Source organism: Syngnathus leptorhynchus, chromosome 5, assembly GCF_054491065.1.
Source record: "Syngnathus leptorhynchus isolate UIUO chromosome 5, UIUO_Slep, whole genome shotgun sequence".
Taxonomy (NCBI): Eukaryota; Metazoa; Chordata; class Actinopteri; order Syngnathiformes; family Syngnathidae; genus Syngnathus; species Syngnathus leptorhynchus.
In genome coordinates, this window is record NC_141199.1 from 3,321,298 (window position 1) to 3,348,918 (window position 27,621).

The 27,621-nt window shown below is 41.0% G+C and overlaps 1 protein-coding gene across 5 annotated transcripts in view; it reads left to right on the plus strand.

Annotated features, from left to right (window-relative positions):
* The window catches only part of tenm3 (teneurin transmembrane protein 3), a 329,857-nt gene extending 302,631 nt beyond the window's left edge, over nucleotides 1-27,226 (plus strand). For all 5 annotated transcript variants that reach the window (XM_085911853.1, XM_085911849.1, XM_085911850.1 and 2 more), the window contains 11 exons: nucleotides 2,748-2,945; nucleotides 4,505-4,564; nucleotides 5,591-5,935; nucleotides 6,086-6,330; nucleotides 6,412-6,593; nucleotides 15,545-15,747; nucleotides 17,503-17,613; nucleotides 18,065-18,207; nucleotides 18,307-18,431; nucleotides 19,504-19,634; nucleotides 24,810-27,226. In XM_085911853.1, the coding sequence (XP_085767979.1) occupies nucleotides 2,748-2,945; nucleotides 4,505-4,564; nucleotides 5,591-5,935; nucleotides 6,086-6,330; nucleotides 6,412-6,593; nucleotides 15,545-15,747; nucleotides 17,503-17,613; nucleotides 18,065-18,207; nucleotides 18,307-18,431; nucleotides 19,504-19,634; nucleotides 24,810-25,565 (2,499 nt within the window). In that variant the 3' untranslated portion in view covers nucleotides 25,566-27,226. The remainder of the gene's footprint in view (nucleotides 1-2,747; nucleotides 2,946-4,504; nucleotides 4,565-5,590; nucleotides 5,936-6,085; nucleotides 6,331-6,411; nucleotides 6,594-15,544; nucleotides 15,748-17,502; nucleotides 17,614-18,064; nucleotides 18,208-18,306; nucleotides 18,432-19,503; nucleotides 19,635-24,809) is intronic.
* The last annotated feature ends 395 nt before the right edge of the window (nucleotides 27,227-27,621 follow it).

Genomic DNA, 27,621 nt, shown 5'->3' on the forward strand with positions numbered 1-27,621 from the left:
GAACAGCACTTGCCCGCTGAAGACCCCTCCCCCTTCGAACGAGCAGCCTCTCTGCCGTTAGCGTGAGGAGGGCGCTTGCCGCTATCAACACCCATAAGGCGGCGGGCCCGGACAACATCCCGGGTCGAGCGCTGAAGGACTGCGCTGAGGAGCTGATGGATGTCTTCACGGACATCTTTAACATTTCCCTGCAGCAGGCCATCGTCCCGTCATGTTTCAACGCTGCCACAATCATACCTGTGCCGAAAAAAACTGCTCGTTCCTGCTTCAATGACTACCGCCCTGTGGCACTGACACCCATCGTCATGAAGTGCTTTGAGCAGCTTGTCATGGCGCACGTCAGATCTGTTCTTCCCTCCACCATAGACCCTTCCAGTTTGCGTACCGAGCCAATCAGTCCTCTGAGGATGCTGTCTGCTCTGCCCACCACTCTGCCCTCACCCACCTGGAAAACAGAGACTCGTATGTGAGATTGCTGTTTGTGGACTTCAGTTCTGCATTCAACACCATTGTTCCACAGCGTCTCATCTGCAAACTCGACAAGCTGGGCCTCAGTACCTACCTTTGAAACTGGCTACTGGACTTCCTCTGTCAGAGGCCTCAGGTAGTACGTGTTGGCGACAATGTCTCTGGCAGCATCATGCTGAGCACGGGGGCCCCGCAAGGCTGCTCAGTCCGCTGCTCTTCACCCTGCTGACGCATGACTGCGCTGCAACGTACAGCAGCAACCGCGTGCTGAAATATGCCGACGACACGCCTGTGGTGGGTCTCATCACCGGGAGCAACGAGTCTCAATACAGCTCAGAGATCGACCTTCTGGCTACGTGGTGCAGGGACACAACAACCTCCTGCTGAACGTCAGCAAGACCAAAGAGATTGTTGTTGACTTCCCGAAGGGTAACACCCAACACCTGCCGCTGACCGTCGACGGTGCTGTGATGGAGAGAGTGAGCAGCACCAGATTCCTGGGGGTGCACATCAGTGAGGACCTCTCCTGGACCACCAACGCTGCGCCGCTGGCGAGGAAAGTTCAGTGCCACCTCTACTTTCTGCGGAAACTCAGGCGAGCAAGTGCTCCTCCTGCCGTCATGACCACATTCTATCTACCGTGGCACCATTGAGAGCATCCTCTCCAGTTGTATTGCTGTGTGGGGTAATGGCTGCACTGAATACAACACGAAGGCCCTGTAGCGCATAGTGAACACTGCTAGTAAGATCATTGGGGCTTCACTCCCTTCCCTGAAGGACATTTACACCTCCCGTCTCACCCGCAAGGCGACCGCGATTGTGTGATGTAAGTCACCCTGCTCACTCTTTGTTTGATCTTCTGCCCCCTGGGAAGAGGTACAGATGCCTGCGCTCCCGCACCACCAGACTCACCAACAGCCTCATACTCCAAGCTGTCAGGATCCTGAATTCTCTCCCCCCTCGGCTGCATAACGTCCTGTTCTTTTGCGCTATATTCTGGCTATATTCTGCGGTATGCACGCTTGCTCCATTTTTCTCCTCTTATTTGTCTATTTATTTATTTATTGTTTATTTATTGGGTTATTTGCTTATTACTTATTACTTATTAATCACTCTTGTCTATTAAGTTTTTACTCTTTGTGCTATTTGCTGTATGTGTTGTGTAATGTGTCTAGTCACCGTGGGACGGTGGGAAACGTAATTTTGATCTCTTTGTGTGTCTTAACAAGTGAAGACATTGACAATAAAGCAGACTTTGACTGCACATTTATAGTTGTGCTAGTTGTATAATGTTCAATTTTTTTTTTTATTGTAACGTAGTTTGTTCTATTAAACAGCCCCCATTTTTTAATACTGTCTGTATATTTTCACATTTTTAAACATTTTTATTTGGCTCACTTCTGGTTCAATTTAGGCCACTTCTGGTTTAGCTGAGGTCACTTCTGGTTCAATTTAGGTCACTTCCGGTTTAGCTGAGGTCACTTCCGGTTTATTTGGCTCACTTCTGGTTCAATTTATGCCACTTCTGGTTTAGCTGAGGTCACTTCTGGTTTATTTGGGTCACTTCCGGTTTACAAAGGTCACTTCCGGTTTACCAAGGTCACTTCCAGTTTATTTTGGGTCGCTTCTGGTTTGCCTGAGGTCACTTCCGGTCTATTTATGGATACTTCCGATTTGCCTGAGGTCACTTCCAGTTTATTTTGGGTCACTTCGGGGTTACCTGGGGTCACTTCCGGTCCATTCAGGGTTCATTGGGGTCACTTCAGGGTCAATCCAAGATGGCCGCCACACTGGAAGTGTGGGTCAAGGGTTAAATTGTGGAAGCATAGTGGAAGTGGGGGTCAAGGGGGTGAATATGGGAAACACAAGGTGAATAATGTTGGAATGGGTTGAATCGGTGGAAAAATGTGGAATTTAGAGGTGAAAAACGCAATTTTGGAGAATTTGGTGGAATTTCAAATTTGAAAATGTGGAATTTATGGTAAGTGGGAATTCCTTCGCCTTCACATTAATAATAAAGGACGGGAATAACAATAGTTATTATAAGCTATTATGATAGGATAGCTTTACTGCTTTTAGGATGGCATATATATATATATATATATATATATATATATATATATATATATATATATATATATATATATATATATATATATATACACACACACACACACACACACATACACATTTTCTTAAGGTCATTTAAGGTATGTTGTCCATACCCCTACTTGCCGTATTGTGGATATGTTACATACTGTTGCTTTTTGTCTCAACAGTCCATGGTGTTACTGCTGCATAGCCAACACCAGTACATTTTCGATTATGACTCAGAGGACCGCTTGTCAGCTGTTACCATGCCAAGCGTGGCTCGACACACCATGCAGACCATCAGATCCATTGGCTACTACAGAAATATCTACACTCCACCTGAGAGCAACGCCTCAGTTACTGTGGACTATTCTGAAGATGGACAGGTGTGTACCCCAGTACCAATGGATATGGACATTACTTTTACGTAATTTGCTGCAACGGCAGGTTTAGATTAGATACAGTACAACTGTGCAATAGATATCCACTTTTTCCTGAAAGTAGCTTCAGAGAATATAGAGCCTAAGAATAAAACAATATCTTAAGCATATACCGTTCCTTATATGCTTTGGTCAACATACTCCAGGGCTCATGAATTCTTGCACACTTGCCAGCCCCTTTTAAGCAGCCTATGTGTTTGATACCTGCAACGTAATTTTACTTTTACAAAGACAAAAAAAGTGAGCGTGAATAACAAGTCCCCATAAAACAAGGAAAAGTTTGTACAGTGGAGCCTCGGTTTTCGACCACAATCCATTCCAGAAGGTCGCACGTCGCCGACCACACAACTGCACTGCGCTGGTCGCATTTTTGTGACAGAGCCATCACTGAAATTTACAAACTATTTTTAAAGTCCTGATGTACTTTCCAAATTTTAAGCTTAATTTTGTCCAATCGCACAACTGCAGCGCACTGCTGAACAGGTAACCGTAGCGCGCCGCCGACCGTGCAACTGCACTGCGCTGGTCACATTATTGTGACAGATAGAATGACAGCTAAAATTTAGAAAATATTTTTAAAGTCCTAATGGACTTTCCAACTCCGGATGGAGTGACAACAGTGAATACAATATTCAGAGCTGTCAACGCTTGGGCTTTGAGTGAGAGTCTCGCACGTTTCTGTCCGATCTCACACTCTCATACTATACTTTCATTTGTGATGCTGAAGAAAAAGATCTAGTGGAAACAGGAGTAACGCCAAAGCTCACGCCCGGTGGGCAGTGAAAGTCGGTCCGGGGCGTGCACATCTGAGGACCCGTTCCTGCCATAGCCGCCTAATACAAACACTCACCAATAAGGAATGTGCGCAATAATACTCACCTCAAATCACTGATCAGGAAGTGTGTGGGTATGCAAGCAGCCACACTGGTCAGAATCGTGTAAGTAATCCAGATGTTTAACTAAACATCTTATGCCAAAATGAACACAAATTAAACAGTTTTTTCGATAGATATAAAACAAAAGGTTAAACCCTTCAATCTCCTAGAATGTGTTGTTTGGAGGTTCTAAAACTAAAGCTGCCGTGAAAACGTATAATAATTTAATAAAGTTTCATATTAATATTCTGTAGTAAAGACTGTATATTGTAGTAAAGTTTATGAACAATAAAATCATAATGACATTAAAAAACAGTTCAAAAGGTTCACAGTATTTCATCGCCCAAAAGTAACTGGCTAAGTTTGTCATTTAAACAATGCAAACCTTTTTTTCAAGGAATTGAGAATCTCAATCTAAGATTTGGTCATAAATTGACAGCCTTGAATATTAATGACACTACAGAGGTGTGCAAAGTATTACTATGAAATTATGTGTGATTAAAACACCTGGTAACTGTGTTAACTATTGAAAAACATACACATGCCTGCTTTTAGGTGATGGACATTGTCCAGACACAAATATGTTGTATAATCTGAAAATGTTATGATGTTTTTTTTCTCTTCTATCAGCTCCTTAGAGTTGCCCATCTTGGAACTGGACGGCGTATATTATACAAATATCGCAGACAGGTGTGTGCATTTGATTTATTTAAAGGTTTTAGCATATATATAATATATATATATATATATATATATATATATATATATATATATATATATATATATATATATATATATATATATATATAGTGGCATTGTTGGGGTAACTTTGTTTGACAAAATCCAACACCAAGAACAGACATGAATAGGAAACAACAGGCTAAACAGTACGCTATGCTAATGTTACATAAACTGAGAACGTGCCTTATGTAACATTCAAATAACTATAACATAAATAACATGTTTATCAAACCATCTGTGTCGCTCCAAATCATTAAATCCATCAAAATCTTTGTCCTCCGTGTCACTTATAAACAACGCCGCTGCTGACTCTGGAAATACATGCAGCGCTGAAGTCAGACTCATTGTCAGTTGTGGCTCCAATTATTCCACAGGCCTAATACGCCCTCATGCGGTTTAAAGTGAAAATAACGTGAAGTGATCAACTAAACTATAGAAAGTAAGTCATGTGTTAATGGTCAAGTAATAATGTGTAAATAATTTCACATATAAGTCTCTCCTGATTATGAGTTGCACCCCTAGCCAAACTATGAAAAAAACTGCGACTTAAAGTCCGGAAAGTAAGATGTGTGTGTGTGTATAGTACATGAACTATGTATTATTGTGTATAGAAAAAGGAGTATTGTTTTCTTTCATATAGTTTTTACATAGTGTCTGATTGCAGATTATAGTATAGTCTCAATGGTATAGAGAACTCACTCAAAGGACTCAAAGATGGATGTTTGCGCCAGGTTTCTGTTTTGTTTGGTTTTTGACACCAGAGTGAAATCAATGATGCACAGGGAAATCAGAAAGCAGACAAGCAATATCAGGCAGTCTCCAGGGTGTTGGAGGTCTGATATACTTTCATAGATGCTGCAGTGGTGAATGTACAGGAATGTTTGACAGCTTGTATAAACTACACAGAAGCTTATAGGATGTAGACAGTATCCATTGTCGCACACCAATATGACACTGTTTTTTCTTTCTTCTCAGAACAAGATGGCAGAGATTCTGTATGATTCAACTCGCGTCAGTTTTACATATGATGAGACGGCAGGTGTGCTGAAGACAGTCAACTTGCAGACTGAAGGGTTTATATGTTCCATACGATACCGCCAAATTGGCCCACTGGTTGACCGACAAATATTTCGCTTCAGTGAGGATGGGATGGTGAATGCACGTTTTGACTACACCTACGACAACAGTTTCAGAGTCACCAGTATGCAGGCTGTAATCAATGAAACGCCACTGCCAATCGATCTCTATCAATTTGATGACATATCCGGAAAAGTGGAGCAATTCGGAAAGTTTGGAGTCATCTATTATGACATCAACCAGGTGAGACACCTTTGGTTAATTTGGGGGAAATAGTATGAAAGTCCTACATTAAAATTAGCTGGTTGTGAACATGACACACGTGACTGCAGAATGAGTTTGAAACATTGAAGAAGTTGGGAATTCAAACATCTGATTGTCTTCCATTGTTAGATAATCTCCACAGCAGTTATGACCTACACCAAACACTTTGATCAGCATGGTCGCATCAAAGAGATCCAGTATGAGATCTTCAGATCTCTGATGTACTGGATCACCATTCAGTATGACAACATGGGACGAGTCACGAAGCGTGAGATTAAGATTGGACCATTTGCCAATACGACCAAATATGGCTATGAATATGATGTTGATGGACAGTTGCAGACAGTCTCACTCAATGATAAAATGATGTGGAGGTAAGGTCACCATATAAGATTTTTATAATGACATTTAAAAAAGATTTATGTTGTTAATAGTCATACAAACTAAACTTGCAGGTATAATTATGACCTAAATGGGAATTTACATCTGTTGAATCCGGGAAACAGTGGTCGGTTGACACCTCTCCGTTACGACCTCAGAGATCGAATCACTCGTCTGGGTGATGTTCAGTACAAATTGGATGAAGATGGTTTTCTAAGACAGAGAGGGGCAGAAATATTTGAATATAACTCCAAAGGTAGGAAAAACATCTAATGAATAAAGATTGAACTGATAAATAAATATATGCAATTTCCATAAATGTCATTAACCCCAATGTAATGCTGACTATGTTGATGTGTGACACAATACATGCTCACCACGGACATGAGAGTCACATCAACGTTTGACTCGTCATAATTTATTTGAATTTTTGGGGGTAGGCTCAAATTAACTACTTTTTCCTAACCCTTTCAATAACACTGCAGATTTTAACATTCAGATTAATAATATATCAACCAGCTTGCCAATGTTTCAGTGCTATTGATTACTTCTGAAGCAATTCCGCTCTTTCATTATGATCTTTTTTTTGGTTTTTTTTGTTCAATGCACTAGTTGCACTAGTAGCAGCCTTAAGCCCCTATCCCACTCAGGGGAAAATATTTCCTACTCTTGGCAAAGATAGCAAAATGCTGATTCACATCAGGGTTAATCAGGCTTTGTTCAAGGTTGCAAATGTTCACCAATGTTCATGCTCGAAATTTCCTTCAGATAAGAAAAGTACAGGCAAACATCTGGTGACAGTTTGGCAAACATTTGAGACCTCGAACAAACCCTGAGGAGAATGCAACATTCGTTACCTTTGAAAAAACTCGTAGTTGTTTGCAGCTCAGTGGTATTAAGGTCTCGCTGTCAGCGCTGTTTAGAGGGGCAGTGAGCGAGATGTCCACAAAGATTGCACCCTCGCCCACCCGCAAATGTTTTTGGGACATGTCCATCATAAATCGTCGATGAAAGTTCATGTTGAATGAGCATCCTGCTGTGATCAATGAAAATAAAGCTAAGAAAGATCGGTAACACTTTATTTGAATTTTGTTCATAACATTGTCATAAGACTGTCATATTCATGACATGACACCTGTCATGAATATGAATGAATCCTTATGACAGATATCATTAAGTGTCATTTGGTAAATTATGTCACTTTTGATGCAAAGTTGACATTGTTTCAAATGACAACTTGACATATAAATTATGTCACTTTTGATGGAAGCTTTTTAACAATGCTCATGCTGTAGTTGAAAACGTCAGACATGTAGCTATTAGCTACAATACAATAAAAATAAAAGTATTTTGAAATTATTTCTTTACTCCTACAGTGGGGAGAACAAGTATTTCATACACTGCTGATTTTTCAAGTTTTCTCACTTGCAAAGCATGTAGAAGTCTGTAATTTCCATTATAGGTACTCTTCAACTGTAAGTGATAGAATCTAAAACAAAAATTCAGAAAATGACATTATATGATTTTTAAATAATGAATTTACATTTTATTGAAATAAATATTTGATACATCAGTAAAACAGAACTTGATACACCTATGATAGAAATTACAGACTTCTACATGCTTTGCAAGTGAGAAATCCTGAAAAATCTGCAGTGTATTTAATACTTGTTCTCCCCACTGTATCTATTTTGGCATATCACAAACACTTAAATATCTTTGATCAGTTTTGTTATTCATTATAGTTTTGAGGCACAAAATGAGATGTTTGACTTGCAAAAAGCAATGTGAAAACACTTATTTTTAGCCTTGCAATAGTATACATGTATATGAGGTCTAAAAATCCAAAAGAACACTCAGGGTCACAGCTTTCCCATTGCTATGAGTATTGCTATGAGTATATACAATATACAATGTACCGTATTTTTCAGACTAAAGGTCGGATCGTAATACAAGTCGCATCAGCCATAAAATGCACAATATAGAGGAAAAACTAACACATATAAGTCACTCCGGAGTTTCAGTCGCATTTTGGGGGACATTTATTTGACAAAATCCAACACCAAAAACAGACATGAACCAGCAACAACAGGTATGCTAACGTGACATAACACAAACGAGAAGCTGAGAATGGGCCTGATGTAACATTAACAGTCATTCAAATGACTTTAACATAACACATATATCAAACCATCTGTGTCACTCCAAATCATTAAAGCCATTGATCGAGTTTGTCCTCCTTTATGTAAACAAGTTCGACGTCAGCAGTGGGTTGCAGTTCAAATTTTTTCACAGGCCCATATAACAATATATAAACTACGTATAAAATAATATAAACAACAATTTTATCGAACCATCCGTGTCACTCCAAATCTTTAAATGCATCGGAATCTTCGTCTTGTGTCATTAAAAAAAAAAAATACACACACACACACACACACACACACACACAGAGCTGTTGACGGCGGAAAGACTACGTGCGCCGCTGACGACAGACTAGATATATCAAATAAATGTAATGCAGTGGAGCCTCAGTTTTCGAATGTCCCGGTTATCGGACAAATTGGTGTTCGAACAAAAAATTCTAAATTTTTTTGCTTCGGTTGTCTAACAAAATTCGGTGTTCGAACCTCGCGAGATGAGCCGAGAGGATGCGCTGACTCCGTTCGTTATTACATTCTCGTTACTCTGAGTATCGCATTAACTCTAATCATGCCTCCAAAGGAAGCAAGTGGCAGCAGTAAAGCTGAAAGGAAAGAGGAAAGTAGTGCGCAAATCGGTTGAATTTAAAAACAATTAATCACAAAATACGAGTCCGGTGTGCGTCTGTCAGAGATGACGCGGGAGTTTTCCATGGCAAAATCAACAATATGCTCGATCCTGAAAAACAAAGACGTTCTTAAAGGAAGTAATGTTGCGAGAGGGGCGACTGCGCTTACCAAAACACGGCCACAGGTGCTGGAAGAAGTTGAAAACCTCTTGCTAATTTTCAATAATGAGCAACAGTTATTGGGGAATACTGTTACTGAGGGCACCATTTGTGCCAAAGCGAGACATCTTTTTGAGGACCTGGAGAAAAAAAAGACCCTAGTCTGGTTCCTGAAGTTTTTTTTTTCATGGGAAGCAGAGGATGGTTCGACAAATTTAGAAAGAGAAATGGAAAGAAAGGTAGGCTGTAGAAAGGTTTAAAGTGGAATTCGCCAGATATATCAAGGCCGAGGAATACCTTCCCCAGCAAGTTTTTAACTGCAATGAAACTGGTCTATTTTGGAAGAAAATGGCACAAAGTACCTACATCACATGTGAGGAAATGTCGCTGCTGCGTCACAAGCCTATGAAGGACAGATTTACTCTTTTGCTTTGTGGTAATGCAAGCGGCGATTGTAAAATGAAGCCGCTTCTTGTGTACCATTCTGTGAATAATACACTGCTCAAAAAAATTAAAGGAACACTTCCATCTATCCTGATATGGACAGTTTAATGTCTCAGGAACAAAAGGATGCCACATCTTTTGATGGAAATAAAAGTTTTCAGCCTACAGAGGACTCAGTATATACATAGACACCCCAAAAATCAAAGTGAAAAAAATGATGTGGCAGGCTCGTCCATTTTGCCTAAATTCAATTTCTGCAATTCAAAACTCTTTTCAATATCTTGTGTAGCCCCCACATGCTTGTATGCATGCTTGACAACGTCGCGGCATGCTCCTAATGAGACAACGGATGGTGTCTTGTGGGATGTCCTCCCAGATCTGTCTTAGGGCATCAGTGAGCTCCTGCAAAGTCTAACGACCAACCTGGCGGCGTCTGACAGACCAAAACATTATGTCCCAAAGATGTTCTATCAGGTTTTGATCAGGTGATCGTGAGGGCCATTCAATTGTGTCAATTCCTTCATCCTCCAGATACTGTCTGCATACTCTTGCCACATGAGGCCAGGAATGTCGTGGATCAGGAGGAACCCGGGACCTACTGCACCAGCGTAGGGTCTGACCATGGGTGCAAGGATTTCATCCCGATACCTAATGGCAGTCAGACTGCCGTTCTCTAGCCTGTAGAGGTCTGTTCGTCCCTCCATGGAAATGCCTTGCCAGACCATCACTGACCCACCACCGAACCGGTCATGCTGAATGATGTTGCAGGCAGCATAGCACTCTCCTTGGCTTCTCCAGACCCTTTCACATCTATCACAGGTGCTCAGGGTAAACCTGCTCTTATCTGTGAAAAGCACAGGGCGCCAGTGGCGGACTTGCCAATTCTGGTGTTCTATGGCAAATGCCAATCGAGCTCCACGGTGCTGAGTAGTGAGCATAGGGCACACTACACGACGTCGTGCCCTGAGGCCACCCTCCTGAAGTCTGCATCTGACCGTTTGGGCAAAAACATTCACACCAGTAGCCTGTTGAAGGTCATTCTGTAGGGCTCGGGCAGTGCTCAACCTGTTCCTCCTTGCACAAAGCAGCGGATATCGGTCTTGCTGATGGGATGAGGACCGTCTACGGCCCTGTGCAGCTCTCCTAGAGTAACTGCCTGTCTCCTGGAATCTCCTCCATGCTCTGGAGATTGTACTGGGAGACACATCAAATCTTCTTGCAACAGCACGCATGGATATGTCATCCTGGAGGAGTTGGACAATCTGCGCAACTTCAGGAGGGTTAAGAAATCGCCTCATGCTTCCAGTCGTGATAATGACTTGCTAAAGCCAACACTTGTGGAAAAACAGTTAAAAAAGATCAAGAGGGAGGAGCTTAAAATGGCCTCCACCTGCAAAACCAGTCCTGTTTTGGGGACCATCTCGTTGTTGCCCCTCTAGTGTACCTGTTGTTCATTCCAGCAACACCTATGCAGCTGAAAGTGATTAACAACCCCCTCTGCCACGTGCCTGACCAAAACCTTATCAGGAAAGTGTAATTGAATTCATGCCATACCCTGATAAAAAAAAAACTGTTCCTTTAATTTTTTTGAGCAGTATATTATGAAGAGTAGCAGAGATGGGGACTCAAGTCAAGTCCCAATGATCATCGTCTCACACAAATCTGGGTGTCGTGAAATGTGTCCTCTGCATTTAACCCATCCCCATTTGATTTTGATCCATCCCCTGGGGGAGAGGGGAGCAGTGAGCAGCAGCGGTGCCGTGCTCGGGAATCATTTGGTGATTTGGTGGTGTATTGGTGATCTAACCCCCCAATTCCAACCCTTAATGCTGAGTGCAAAGCAAGGAGGCAATGGGTTCCATTTTTATAGTCTTTTGTATGACCCGGCCGGGGTTTGAACCCACAACCTTTCAGTCTCAGGGCCGACACTCTACTACTAGGCCACTGAGCTGGTCACTGTGACTTGTACTCAAGTCGACTCAAGTCGCTGTTTTGATGACTTGTGACAAAAAATAAACTTGAGACTCGACTTGGAAGTTAAAGACTCGGGACTTGACTTGAGACACGATGACTTGAATGACTTCAGTGTTATTTAGTTTATGTTTTCAGTTTGAAAAATAAAGAATTAAAATTGATAATAATTAAAAAAAATATATATCGATAACATGGTAGGAGCGCAGGCTGAGAATGGCGTTGTCAATCAGTCGTGCCCTCTCTATGTACCCAACATGTTTATTGGAGAATCACGCCCCTTTATATCAGACATGCACAAACATGTCAGTGAGAGCAGTACCGCGAGTCATCACTTTCGGCTATCGTAATTACTTTTATGACGGCAAAAGACGGAGAGCACAGTGCAATATATGCAACAGAAACATTTCAGGCAGCCAGACGACAACTTCAAACTTTGTCCGTTTAAAGTTCATAGAGCTCTCCAGATGGTGTCTCCAGATGTTACAGATGAAACATAAAATGTTTCTAATGTTCTTTAGTGTGTTTCTTCTTTCAAATTTTTTTCTGATTCTTTTTTCATATTTGCAACTCAAATGTGTCAGACACTGTCGGCAGATGTTAATTTGTTCAGATTGAGCTGTCAATAAATCATTGTATGAGGTGTATTTTACTGAATAGCAATAATTACAGTGCAAATCCAAATTATTGTCTTGTTTTTTAAGCAGGTTAGACAAATTGGACAATGATGGTTACTTAAAGTTACTGATATCTTGTCTTTTCACGTTACTAAAATCAGATTCTGCGGGTAAAATTGCAATAACTTGACTTGGACTTGACTTGACCTATTAAAGGACTTGACTTGACATAATCTGTGACTTGACTTGACTTGCCCAAGAAAAAAATGACTTGGGACTTACTTGAGACTTTAAGGTTAAGACTTGAGACTTACTTGAGACTTGCACAGGTGTGACTTGGTCCCATCTCTGAAGAGTAGATTGCCAGTTATATGGAGGTCTAATACAAAGCAGAAGTGGTGGAGCAGAAGTTGCCGTTACGATGCCTTCTCCAAATGGATAATGCTACTGCCCAACCTCCAGGTTTGGAGGATGATAAATTTGAGCTCATCAAAATCAAGTTTCTTCCTCCGAACACCACACCGTTGTTTCAACCGATGGACCAGCAAGTCATTTCTAATTTCAAAAAATTATACACAAAATTCCTCTTTCAACGATGCTTCGAGGTCACGAGTGACACTCAATTAACCCTTGATGATTTTTGGAGACATCATTTTAATATCTACCACTGCATCACCATCGTCGACAAAGCATGGAACCAAGTTTCGTATAGGACCAAGAACTAGGCATGGAGGGAATTGTGGCTCGATTGCGTTACTGGGAGCGAGTCAGAAGGGGTTGAAAGTGTTGCTAGCACCAGCACAGCTGCTGATGTTTAGGAGGGATCTCAAGAGTCAAGGCAACTCATTGATGAGATTGTTAATATGGGTCAACATCTCGGTTTGGAGATGGACAGCGATGATGTCAAGGAGCTGCTGGAGGAACATGGGCTCAAGCTTACAACAGAAAAACTCTTGGACCTGCAGGAGGAGCAGAAGAAGACATTGGAGGAGGAAATGTCTTCTGATGACAAAAGAAGGAAGGATGCCCCAACTGCTGTCATAAAAGATATGTGGTATGAACTGCAGAACTTTGTGGAACTTTATCATCCCGAAAAGCTGGAAGCATCAGAGCTATGAATGCTTTTAATGACATTGTCATTAGCAACTTCCGCAAAGTTCTTAATAGAAGGCAGAAACAAGTTACACTTGATAGGTTCTTTTGAAAAAGGAAAGGATTTGCGATAGAAACCACACCTACAGAAAAGTTTCCTGATGTTTTTATGGGAGGGGACCAATAAACTTTTTTCTTGGGGGGGATACGTACTGTACGTTAAATAATGTTTTTGCTGTTTTTGCTGCACACAAACTTTTATACAGTACGTGCACTGTATGTTACCTTTCATTAGAATTTCTGCAGTTTCTTTTTTGAAATTAAGAAAGAAAATGGTTTTGCTATTTTTGCTGCACACAAGCTTTGATACAGTACGTTTACTGTATGTTATCTATCATTAGAATTTCTGCAGGGTTTTTTTTGTTTTTTGAAATGAAAGAAAATGTTTTTGCTGCACACGAACTTTGATACAGTACGTATACTGCATGTTATCTTTCATTAGAATTTCTGCAGGGTTTTTTTTATTTTGAAATAAGAAAACATTTTTGCTGTTTTCTTTCACATGATCTTTGAAATGTCTTTCATTGGTAAAAAAAAAAAAATCTTTTGATGTGCTTTTTTCCCCCCTCACAATTTAAAAAGATATCTTTTAATATTAGAATGAAACACACAAGTAAGTTGCTACAGATACGGCAATACATTCCCCAGCCTAGCCTACTCTATTAATTCAGTTTATTATTTATATTATTCATTTATATATCACTTACTCACTTATTTATACAGTTTATGGTGTAAAATAGTGAAAAAAGCCAGAAACGCTGCACGATTTTGCTCGGAACGGATTAATTTTTTCCGCAATCTTTTCTAATGAAAAAACAGGATTTGGAATTTGAACGATTCGCTTCTCGAACAACCTTCTGGAACAGATTGTGTTCGAAAACTGCGGCTCCACTGTATAAAGAACAATTTTAACAAACCATCCGTGACTCTAAATCATTAAATCCATTGGAATATTTATCATCTGTGTCAAAAAAAAAAGAAGAAAAATACACAGCTGTTGATGCCAGAACTACGTGGGCTGCTGACGTCAGATTAGATATATCAAATAAATGTAATATAAATAAGTATTTTAACGAACCATCCGTGTCACTCCAAATCATTCAATCCACTGGAATATTCATCCGCTGTCAAAAAAACAAAAAACAGCGGTCGATTCCGGATCTACGTGTGCCGCTGACGTCAGCCTCTTTGTCAGCCTGGTTGTCAGTTGCGGCCCCAATTATTCCACAGATCTAGTATATAACTATATTGTAGCTTTACCAAAGTACCAGGCAAGACGTGGGTTTGGTAACCGGCTCTTTATTTCACAAATCAAGAGCTCAACATATGAGCCAACACATGCACGTGCCCTGGATCGCTCCTACCCCCCCTGCTGCCTTCACGGCCTCCCGAGACAATCGGAAGCTACTGAAGTCTAACAACATGCATGTTGCTACTCTAAATAAACTATATGTCAAATAACTATATTATAAATAACAAGTTTATCGAATCATCTGTTTCACTCCAAATCATTAAATCTCCCGACTCCGGAAGTCAGTGAATGGAACTCATTGTCAGTGAGGCTCCAATTATTCCACAGCCATAGTGCGCCCTCATGCGGTCTAAAGTGAAAATAACATGTGAAGTGATCAACTATACTAGTAAGTAAGTAATGTGTCAAGTAAAAATCTTTGAAGATTTTCACTTATAAGTCGCTCCTGAGTATAACTCACCCCCCCCCCCCCCCCCCGAAACTATGAAAAAACCCGGACTTATAGTCCGAAAAATATGGTATATAATATACATGAGAGTCAATAGCCTGGAGTGCGGGTGGGAGATTTCCTGTTCTGTCGCATTCAGCCATATAACTTGGTATACATTAGGCCTTAGACTACAGATGTATTTTTCAGATGAAGAAAATCCTTGTGTTAATTAAAATGTTCAATCATAATGTTTGATTTTTTGATTAGTCATGTTAAATCTTTACTGAAAGAATGTTTTTTTTTTTGTTTCTTGAAATCCAATGCCATTGCATAAAGTTTTCATCATAAACATAATTCTAAAGTCCAAGTACCAATAATACAATTTTGCTATTTTGCCTGTTGATTACCCTAGGTCTTCTTGTTCGGGTCTACAGTAAAGCCAGTAGTTGGACCATCCAGTACCGTTATGATGGTCTGGGTAGGCGAGTGGCAGCAAGGAACAGTCTAGGACAACATCTGCAGTTTTTTTATGCTGACCTGAACTACCCCACCAGGATCACACATGTTTATAACCACTCAAGCTCTGAAATTACCTCCTTTTACTACGACTTGCAGGTAACTGTTGTTTTTGTTTTTACGTGTTGTTCTCCCTTAAAAAAGCTGGTAGGACTGGGTTTGTACAAACCAAAATTTTAGCTATTGTCCTTTTGTCCAACAAGTTTGACATCAGACATCACAAAGGTTTTTAAATGGATTCATGTATTCACATATATAAATAAAATATTGGAGCCTACCTTTAAAATGGGATTTTTTTTTAATTCCATATTTTTGTCCGGATGTTTTTTGCGCTCATTTGTTACTACTATATAACATGTAACATAAGACCTATAACATATTCCAGGGCTGAGAATCTTCGGCGGATCCGCGTATTTCCGTGTTTTTTTTCCGTTGAAAGTATCATTTTCGTGAATCGTGTAAATCCGATGAGAAAATATATTTTTTTATACATAGTGGGAAGCGGCCGGGCAACTGGCCGGGCAACGTTAGCCTTGGTGACTCGCGAGCAGTCCCCCGCCCACCGTAACAGCATCTTTAGGGACATCTCAACACAAAATTAGTTAAGATGTGAGTACGGAAATCGACTTGCCTCTGTAAACCTAACTCACTGGCAGCAGTGATGCGACAACATCCGCCTTATTTTCGGCAGCATTTCGTCACATCATTTCCACTTGTTAACTTACACCGAGAACTAAGTGGTTTTACACCCCCACAATATGAATTTGCGATTGGGCTTTCAGCACTCGTAGACGAGTTATTTAGTTAGATAGATCTAGGGCCTACTCAATAAAAGTTTTCGCCAGCATTGCAAAAGTTTGGGAGAAAAAAGACAAGGATCGTGCCAGGGAAATAGACAAGTCGAACAGGATCAAGAACTGCTTCAGATGGGCCTGGCTTGAGAACAGCGTCATCGTACATCTCGGAACACAGTCCGTAACCACGTGCCTGACTGAACATATCCGTAAAGTAGATGTCCCAGGGAAGGTTTTGTGTATTCTCTGTCAAGATATGGTCAGTTATGGAGGTCGCGGCGCTAGGAACATTAAAGGAGCACATTGAAACAAAAACACAAAGCTACGTTTTTACTTTTTCAAACGTGGGTTTAGAAAGTAACATGATGTTACATGTAAGCTAATGTTACTGATTAACTAACTAATATTAGCTAATAGTTTAATTGTGTTCATTATGTCTCCATTGATAATAGCCATTGTATTCCTTTGTTCAGACAAAGGAATACAATGGCTAATGTTAGCTAATGTAATTCTAATGTAGCTAATGTAATTACCCCCCTGCTACTTTTCCGTGCTTTTTCACATTTCCCATTCTCATCCCTGATATTTATGTTGCTCTTCACAGGGTGAAAAAAAAATCTATTAAACAGAAATCTAAAACATCTCATTTGAATCTGTGCTTGGCTTATTGGAATTGTATTTAGCTCTCAGTTTTAAATTTATGACAGTTTGTTTTCAGCGAGCTCCCCTCCCGAGACCACAAACAAATATAATGATTATACAGAGTTTGTATTAGAAATGAAGGTAGGGGAGAATTATTATGGAGAGAAACTCCAAATCAAACAAACAAATATATTGTTCAAATAGATACTCTTGCTATAATTGTATTGTAGTTTTTTTACAAGGAGAGCTACAACCACTTAGGCTAGAATAACATCTCATAACTCTAAATCTATAGTTGTAAGATTTTTAACAAGTATGGCATTTTTATTGGCTAGAATAAAACTGTTGATGGCAAAATGTCATAATTTCTTTACTATAAGTATATTTTAAATGTGTATTAAAAAAATTTCTTGCACAGGGTCATGTTTTTGCTATGGAAATCAGCAGTGGAGAAGAGTTTTATATTGCATGTGACAACACTGGCACTCCACTGGCTGTCTTCAGCAACAATGGACTCTTACTTAAACAGGTATTTGTGTCATCTCTTATTAGTTTTACACCAGGGTGAATTCTTGGATAGGAAGTTTAGGGGTGTTATTACTATGTCCCAAACATGTTTGCCAAAGCAAACGTGAAGCTTGACACCCGACATTTCTGCCCTTTGTGTTGAAAGCAATTGTCACTGTCACGCTGAGATTTCCATGCATCTAATTATGTCAATGTTATTCTATGTTAGCTGTGCAACGCACACATATCCTTGGCAAAAAAAATAAATTCAGTGGGACTAGTCTGAATGGGACAGGCGAATAAATCCCAGCTCTGCCGTTCTGCCTCTGATGCGCCAATTTGCAGAGACTCAAGTGTGAAAGCAGCTTGCATGTGTGTTTGCTTGGCACATAATGAATAAAAAAATAATGTTGGTGTGCAGTTGAAGCCTACTAATGTTCAAAATGACAAGAGGCCTTTATTAATCCCTGTAGGTGCAGTACACGGCGTACGGCGAGATTTATTTTGATTCAAACACAGACTTTGTGCTGGTAATTGGTTTCCACGGAGGCTTGTATGATCCTCTGACACGTTTGCTACATTTCGGAGACAGAGACTATGACATTCCCGCCGGGAGGTAAGTTGAAAATTCACTCTACTTCACTTTGTTCTAAGTATGTGATTGTACTTTACATACCCGCAGTGATTAGTCAAATTATGATGTATTATCTTGTAGGTGGACAACCCCTGATGTCAGCGCATGGACCAGAGTTGGTAAAGACCCTCATCCTTTCAATCTTTACATGTTCCAAGGTAACAACCCCATCAGCAAAATTCATCAAGTCAAAGAATATGTGACAGGTAACACATATTTGTTTTACATTTAAAATGAAAAATGTACTTGACATGCAGTGCAGGAAAACTAGTTTATAACAAATTGTGTTTAGAACTCATTTTGCCATCTAAACATTTATCGCTATTATTGCTTAGTGGGTTTCCCAGGCTGTGATTATGTAACTTAAATTTGGTTATGTGCTTCAAGTGCTCACACAAATGGATTAAACATCTTTATCGTCATCATCCAGTTGTAGTTAAGATGCATTTGTGTATTTGGTTCAACCACGATACAAATGTAGGGGGGGGGTTATCCAATTCCTGATTCTACCACTTGTTGAAAGAACCAAAATTTATGGAGGCTTTCCTATGTGCTGGCAATGTCTCGTTTTCACAAAGCTGAAGAACGATGAAATATTTGTGGAGCTTTGGCTTCTTTGATAGCCTGCAAATTGGCAATTTTAATGATACTGTTCTTCTCAAACTAATGACCAGAGATGGGCGATTTACCAAAGTTTTCCAATCCGTCATTAGTCCATGACCCAAGTACCTTTCCAATGCGGCCGTTTCAACCATGTGTATGTATGAAAACAAAGAGGCCTTTATGTGGTAATGGTACGACTGACCAACAACCCAACCGCAGTGTAGAAAATGTATTAATGTCCCCAGGGGGGGAAGTGACACAAAAAGAAACTGAACAAACACAGAATGGAATAGGACAGCAGACAGTGGTACAACTGCAAGAAATAAAGCATGCGTTATCAACCAGTTAAAACTACATTGACTGCTGTTGGGTCTTCATCATTCACAAAGAATTCCACAGAAGCAACGCTGACTTGCTGAATGTGAATTAGAACACCCTTTGGCTGTTTGGCGTGACAAGCTATGATGATGACCCCAAGTTGTGCTTGGTAATTGTGCTGAAATGGCAGTGTTTTTGGCCATGTGAGGAAAAAAACATGAGTGTCTTGTCTTAGATTGCAAAAGCAGCACAATTAACTCAGTGAACTAATTCACGTACAGCTCGAGAGGTTTTTTCGCTTGGACTGTAAATGCAAGAAGCATGTTTTAACGCTTTCTGCTCTGTCTGTCTCTTGAGATATCAACATCTGGTTGGTCACATTTGGATTCCATCTTCACAACGCAATTCCAGGATTCCCCATCCCAAAATTTGACTTGACACAGCCATCGTTGGAAATGAAAAAAAGTCAGCTGTGGGATGACCTACCTGTGAGTAACATTACCATGCTTTCAGAACAACAATATTGTCTTCCCCAAAAATAAACATCTCGCCCATTGCATTTAAACAGATACCAACAATTGACAGCTGGTTAAAAAATGGTTTCGTTGTTGATTTAAATTGTGGAATTTCACATTAAATCAACATGACTATTCAGTAATTAGTATCAAATAGAAATAATTCAAACATACAAATGTATGAACGGTGAAAGACTGTGTTCAATTAAAACAAAGACAATTTCTAATCTATAATATCGTCTAGAATCAATTATTAATAAACCATTCATACAGAGATAATAATAAGCAACAGCAAGACAAACAAATTAAAAAGAACAAAACCAAGAACTGTAGAGAGCAAGAGAGTAGAAATACATGAGGGAATCAAGGGCCAATTTCACATGGGGAATTGAACAGAAGTAGTGTGGGGTAGGCATAAGGAAAGAGGAAATAAGGCGAGAAGAGGCATCCAGGAAAGCCACTCATTCTTCCCCTCACAATAGGGTTGTCAAAGATTCCAGAATTTCAGTAGTCAGTACCAATACCTGGAATTTTTCACGATTCTCGATACTAATTCAGTATCGCCATAAAAAAACAACAGAATCCACTTAATTTTAAAATCATTCATTTATTTAAAACTGCTTAAACCGCATAGTAAACTTTATATATTAAAAAGGAGCAGCAGTGGCATGGAGCCTTCAAGTCACATCTATAAAAACGGCGAGTGAAAAGTTAAATATTCACTTCTGACAGTACCACAAAACCAGGTATCAACGCATTTTTTGTGTGTTGGTATCGAATTGGTACTGAAAATATCAGTTCGTGTGACAACCCTACCTCTCAACATTTTTCATTTTTTGTTTTCTCCTGTTTTCCACTTCCTCTCTTAACTCTCTTACCTCTATCATGCACAATTTAGTAGAGAGAGAGAGAGAGAGAGAGAGAGAGAGAGAGAGAGAGAGAGAGAGAGAGAGAGAGAGAGAGAGAGAGAGAGAGAGAGAGAGAGAGAGAGAGAGAGAGAGAGAGAGAGAGAGAATTTGATTTGATTTTAAAAGTGAGTCAGAATCAGCTTTATTGGCTAAGTTTGTGCATTTCATTTTAAAAGTGAGTCAGAATCAGCTTTATTGGCCAGGATTGTGCATGCCAAACAAGGAATTTGACTCCGGTTGGTCTCAGCCTCTACAACATTTAAGTGACTGACAACATTCAGGTGACTAACAACATTTAAGTGGCAAGAACAGGATATTATTCCCCAGTGATGTCTCTGAGACTCTGAGTGGTGTGAGTTCATCATAGCGACAGCCTGGGGAAAGAAGCTGTGTCTGCTGGTTTTGGCGTACAGCGCTCTGTAATGATGTCCGGAGGGGAGTAGTTTGAACAGACTGTGACCTGGCTGAGAAGGGTCTGCAGATATGTTACTTGGTCCTGGACAGGTAAAAGTCTTTGATAGATGGGAGGTTGAGCCCGATTATCTTTTCAAAGTCAAAGTCAAAAGTCCGCTTTATTGTCAATTTCTTCACATGCCAGGCACACAAAGAGATCGAAATTACGTTTCCCACCGTCCCACGGTGACTCATCATCATCATCATCGGCGGTCACTCGAGACGAGTATGACAGTCTTCTTCTCAGGGTTGTCTACTTGTGGGTCCGCAGGTGGGCGTAGAGCCCGATCCGGGATCCACATATTTTTGTGCAGTATGGGCAGAAGAAAGTGGTGATGGGTTGTGGGTGTGCTGGAGCCTGTTTTTGTCTAACCCTAACCCTAACTTCCTTACGGAGTTGTCGTTTGGTTTCTGCGACACGGCGGAGTTCCTTTTTGTGATGTGCTGCACCTTCTTGCACCGCTGCCCTCCAGAGGTTCCTGTTCAAGGCGATGCGCTCCCAGTCCTGAGATGTTATTTGGAATTTCTTGAGATTGGTCTTGAGGTTGTCCTTAAAACGTTTCTTTTGCCCACCCGGGACTCGCGGACCTCTCTCCAGCTGGGAGTGTAACATCTGTTTGGGGAGGCGGGTGTCAGCCATGCGGATGAGATGTCCTGTCCATCGGAGTTGGTGCTGCATTATTAAGGTGGTGATGCTCGGTATCCTGGCTTCCTCCAGAATGCTGATGTTTGTGCGTCTGTCCTCCCATTTGATCCTGAGTATTTTCCTCAACGTTCTCTGGTGGTGTTGCTCAAGAGCTCTTAGGTGCCTGCGGTAGGTTGTCCATGATTCTGCCCCATAAAGTAAGGTGGGGAGAACCACAGCTTTGTAAACCAGGAGCTTGGTGTCAACCCGGAGGTCTCTGTCTTCAAAGACTCTTTTCCGGAGTCTGGCATACGCTCCACTGGCATAGCTCAGGCGATGGTTGACCTCAGAGTCAATGTCCGCCTTGGAGGAGAGAAGGCTGCCGAGGTAGGGGAAGTGGTGGACATATTCAAGTGCAGTGTTGTCCACATTTATGATGGGCAAAGAAGATGGCTGGTTGGGTGGGGGTTGATGTAGCACCTGGGTCTTCTTGGTGTGCACGGTCAGACCCAGGGCTCTGTATGCCTTAGCAAAGGAGTTCAGGATGCCCTGGAGGTCTTCTGCAGAGTGTGCTACAATGGCATTATCATCTGCATACTGGAGCTCCATGACCGTGGTGGTTCTGATCTTGGTTTTGGCTTTGAACTTGTTAAGGTTGAAGAGCCTGCCATCAGTTCTGTACCAAATTGGGATTCCGTGTGGTAGTTCTTTGTCAATGAGATGGAGTATGGTGGCAATGAAGATAGAGAACAGGGTGGGTGCAATGATGCATCCCTGTTTGACCCCTGTCTCTACAGTGAAAGGCTCAGTCAAAGAGCTGTTGTTGAGCACTGTGGCTGTCATTCCGTCATGTAATAATCGCAGTATTCTGACGTATTTATCTGGGCAACCATACCTCAGAAGGATGCTCCAGAGGGCCTGGCGATCCACCGTGTCAAAGGCCTTTGTCAGGTCTATAAAAGCCATGAACAAAGGCTGTTTATGTTCACGGCATTTCTCCTGGAGTTGGCGTGCTGTAAAGATCATGTCTGCAGTGCCTCTAGATGGGCGAAAACCGCACTGCGATTCTGGGAGAACTTCCTCAGACAATGGCAGTAGGCGATTGGCAAGAACAATATGTTCTTGCCACGGTGACTAGACAGTACACAACACTCACATCAAACAGCACAAAGAGTAAAAACGAACAGACAAGAGCAACAAATAAGTAATAAGCAAATAACCCAAATAATAAACAATAAATAAATAAATAGACAAATAAGAGCAGCAAAATGGAGCAAGCGCGCTAATAGCAGGCAGCCAGATCATAGCGCAAAAGAACAGGACGTCATGTAGCAGAGGGTGGAGGGGGGAGGGAATTCAGGATCCGGACAGCTTGGAGCACGAAGCTGTCCCTGAGTCTGGTGGTGTGGGAGCGCAGGCATCTGTATCTCTTCCCAGAGGGCAGAAGTACAAACAAAGAGTGAGCGGGGTGACTCTCATCACACACAATCGCAGCCGCTTTGCGGGTGAGACGGGAGGCGTAAACTTCCTTCAGGGAGGGGAGTGGAGCCCCGATGATTTTACTCGCAGTGGTCACTATGCGCTGCAGGGCCTTCATGTTGTACTCAGAGCAGCCACCACCCATGGTGGAGAGGACGCTCTCAATGGTGCCACGGTAGAATGTGGTCATGACGGCGGGAGGAGCACTTGCCCGCCTGAGTTTCCGCAGAAAGTACAGGCGGCGCTGGGCCTTCTTCGCCAGCGACGCAGTGTTGGTGGTCCAGGAGAGGTCCTCAGGTCTTTTCCGCAGTCCTGATTGTCCGTTGCAGTCTGTGCTTGTCTTGTTTGTTGGGCGATCCAAACCAGACAGTGATGGAATTGCAGAGGATAGACTGGATGATGACAGAGTAAAAAGTCTTCAGCAGCTCCTGTGGCAGGTTGAACTTCCTGAGCTGTCTCAGAAAGGACAGCCTCTTCTGGGCTTTCTTCCGGACAGAGTTTATGTGGCCGGTCCATTTCAGGTCCCGAGAGATTGTGGATCCCAGGAACTTGAAGGTGTCTGTGGAGGGAATAGCATTATAGAAGATAGTGAGGGGTGGAAGTGGTGAAGGGTTTCTCCTGAAGTCCACTGGAAACTGCAAATGAAATAACAACAAAGCAATGTTAAGGAAAAGATCATCACACATTCACTTCTTACCAGGGAAAGAAAGCAATAGTGACAACAGGAAACAAAAAGTGGAGTTGTGTACTGATGGTTAGTTTTTCAAGGATGAACACACTGGATTATTTTGTTCGACTTTGAAGACACACACTCTCCTAAATCCTAAAGTGTTACATAACCAAAGTGACTTGAGTTTTAAAGGGAAAGTCAAACCAAAACTTCCAGTTTGATTAAAGATGGTCATAGTTACTTAACAGTGTTTTGAAACTTTTGTCTACAAGTATTCATTCCCCAAAGGTACCTTCAAAACATGGCATTCACTCACCTAAGGGAGGTGCCATTTTTGCTCTCTAGTCGCAAGAATATGAAGTATATCTGTCCATCTTACCATTGTTTAACTCTTATTCCAGAAATGTAATGTTATCCCGAATACCAAGTTTTTACAATTGCTTACACATACAGTGTATTCCTTTAAAAAATCCTTCAGGTTGATTTCTACTTTAATACTGACAGTATTATTATGATGTTCTACATTTGATTTAGCTTTATTTTTTTAGGCTGACCAACAAGCTTTTTGAAACAAAATGTTCAAACTGGCTGTGATTTCTTTATTTGTTGTGCTCAGCAGAAATCTGAAATGCGCCAAACTTTAAACCGGTGAACTGAATTGGATCTTTTTAGATTTTTGAAGTCCAACTGTTCAATATTTCAGGCCTTACAAATTATAATACCTATAATTTGTAAATCTGGCTCATTGAGCAAAAAAGTAAACGAACAACGAACATTTGGACTGGTGCATTCAAACCTTTACAGGTCAAATTAGGTTCACCTGTTAACTATTTTAGGTTAATTTTGCTATTTCAAACGAAAGCTGAAATACATAATTTTCCTTTTTGTAAAAAAAGTTTGCTTCTTCATCGTAACTTACTCTTTGTTTTTATGAATCTATCTTTATTAATGTGTATATATGCGTTTCAAGTAAAGTTAAACTTAACTTGTACTGTACATCTGATTTTTGGCAGTCTATCTCAGGCATCCAGCAGGAGGTGACACGTCAGTCGCGTGCCTTTCTGTCTTTCGAGCGGATGCCAGAAATCCAGCTGAGTCGACGCCATATGGCCTACACTAAACCGTGGCTCTGGTTTGCGACAATCAAGTCTCTCATTGGGAAAGGAGTGATGCTTGCCGTCATCCAAGGCCGCGTGGTGACCAGTGCTCTCAACATTGCCAACGAGGACTGCATCAAAGTGGCCGCAGTCCTAAACAATGCATTTTACCTGGAGGATCTGCATTTTACTGTGGAAGGACGGGACACCCACTACTTCATCAAGACAAGCCTGCCCGAGAATGATCTTGGCGCTCTTCGCCTCACCTCGGGACGTAAATCACTGGAAAATGGCGTGAATGTGACCGTGTCACAGTCTACAACGGTGATGAATGGCCGAACACGCCGCTTTGCTGATGTGGAGCTGCAGTATGGGGCCCTGGCACTCCACGTGCGTTATGGGACAACGCTGGACGAGGAGAAGGCACGTGTCCTGGAGCACGCCAGGCAGAGGGCCTTGACAAGCGCCTGGACCCGTGAACAGCAGCACGTCAGAGATGGCGAGGAGGGAGTTCGGCTGTGGACAGAGGGAGAGAAAAGGCAGCTGCTGAGTGGTGGGAAGGTTTTGGGTTATGACGGGTATTACGTCCTGTCCATAGAGCAGTACCCTGAGCTAGCTGACAGTGCCAACAACATCCAGTTCTTGCGTCAGAGTGAAATAGGGAGGAGGTAACAGGGCATCAGCTGAGGCTTTATTTCTACACTGAGGACTGTCGAAGACTCCAAAAAGATGAAAAACAAATTGTCTTTGAACAATAAATGGATGTCACGGACTGAACTGTCTTCAGAGTCCAACGTAGACACTAAAAAGCCTCGATGTTTGCATATCTATTTTTCTCTAAGTAATAAGGCACTACAAAGATAATGAAACAATCAGTTCAACATTACTGATATGAAACAATAACAATCTGATTTAAATTCCAAGAAACAAGAAAACCTTCAGTCTATTGACAGTCTTTCCTTCTTAGGTTCTTCTTTTCTCTCTTTTCGCTTTCTTTCTCTTTCTTTGAAATGCCTTTGAATAAACAGCATATGCATGCATGCGCCAGCCTCTCACTCAATCTTTGGAAGGTGGGGCTAGCCTGAATGTTGTGTATCATGCTGTCAAGCTGTGATTACATCAGAAGTACAGACTGGAATAGCATAGACAACAGCTGTCATAGCTAAATGAGCACTTCAACAGTTCTAAACTGTCGGAGCAGTGAACAAAACAAATGTCTGTGGATCCCTAGTGGATGTTGCCTGTAACGTTAAACCGTGGAGTCAGATGTAACTTTCACCATTGCTGTTTGACCCCTCACGGGCCAATGTCTATAAGGATCCCTTGTTGCTTATGGCTGGCACAATCAAGCAGAACTGTTGTGGACTTTCTCCAAGAGAGAATAGCACATAAAATGACTATGATTTGTATGAAGGAAGGTAAAGGATAAATCTGTTTGAATATGTTTGTTTTGTATTTTATCAAAACATTGTATTGTATTTGCATTGGGGAAAATGGTAGATTATAAAAATGAAGAAAAAAGTGTTTACATACGATTACAGATACCATTACTACTGTAACTACAATCATCACCACCACCCCAGGAATGGACTATTCTTTTAACCCAACAAAATCTGACATTTTAAATTGGGGTTTTTTTTTTTTTTTTATATTGCCATCTATGATATGTTTGATCAGTTCTCATGAACTCCTCATATGCATCCCCGATACATCAACAGCTCCAATAAGGAGATAGGATAGTGCTGTGAGTGTTTATGGATCTCTTTGGATGGACTGTGTGGTTCTGCATAACACTGATCTTCTTCCAAGTCCAAGAGTCCTACAATTCTGCAAAATGTGACTCAGTCTTATAATGCATAGAACTTATGTTTTTATCGGTCAAAGTTGGTAGTATTGCTTGCAATAGAAACATGTTGTCTTGGTTTTTTTTTGGGTGGGGGGGGGCGGAGTTGCTGTGAGTAGTAACTGTTGCTTCTCTCAACATATTTGCTTGTCTCTTAAAAAGGAGAGTGTATTGCCGTCAGTGACTGAGTAAGTAATCAAGAATCAAGTGTGTATGTTTTTCCATTGACTGTAGGTCTTTGTGTTATTAGAATTTTATTGTGTGTTTGTTTTCAAGGGTGGGAAGGCAATCTGAATAATTTTTAAAGACAGTACATACTAATACAGAGCATTTACATCATATGTCAAGACAATTGAGACAAGTTAATGTGTTATGGATTCATCATTTTTATGTTGAAGGATGAGAAATTCCACTTAACAGTTCAATACTAGTCTCAGAGAAAGTAATTTATGTACAGTGTTTCTACAGTAAACAATAAAAACCTTGAAACTCCCACTTGTTTCTTTGTTGCTGTTGTATTGTTTAGTTTTAACTTATCAGAAGGTCATGTATGAAAATGCTAAAACCCATCCATGCATTCATTATCTGTACCACTTTGTCCCCACGGGGGTCGCGGATGCTAAAACCTAACATCATGATTTTTCCATACAATGACCAAGATTCAACTCCCTATGAGGTATTTTTTTTCTTTCACAATTTAAAAAAATTCCCGAGTTCATTAATTGTTCATTGCACTTAGCTTTCTGTGTATTAACGGTGAGAACTGATTCCTGGAGCCAAGAGGAGATCTTATTCAATCTCTGATTACATATTTGACTGAGTACTAAAGAGTTTCTGCCATCTACAAGAACAACAAAGTCATCAGCATACATCTGAAACTTGATC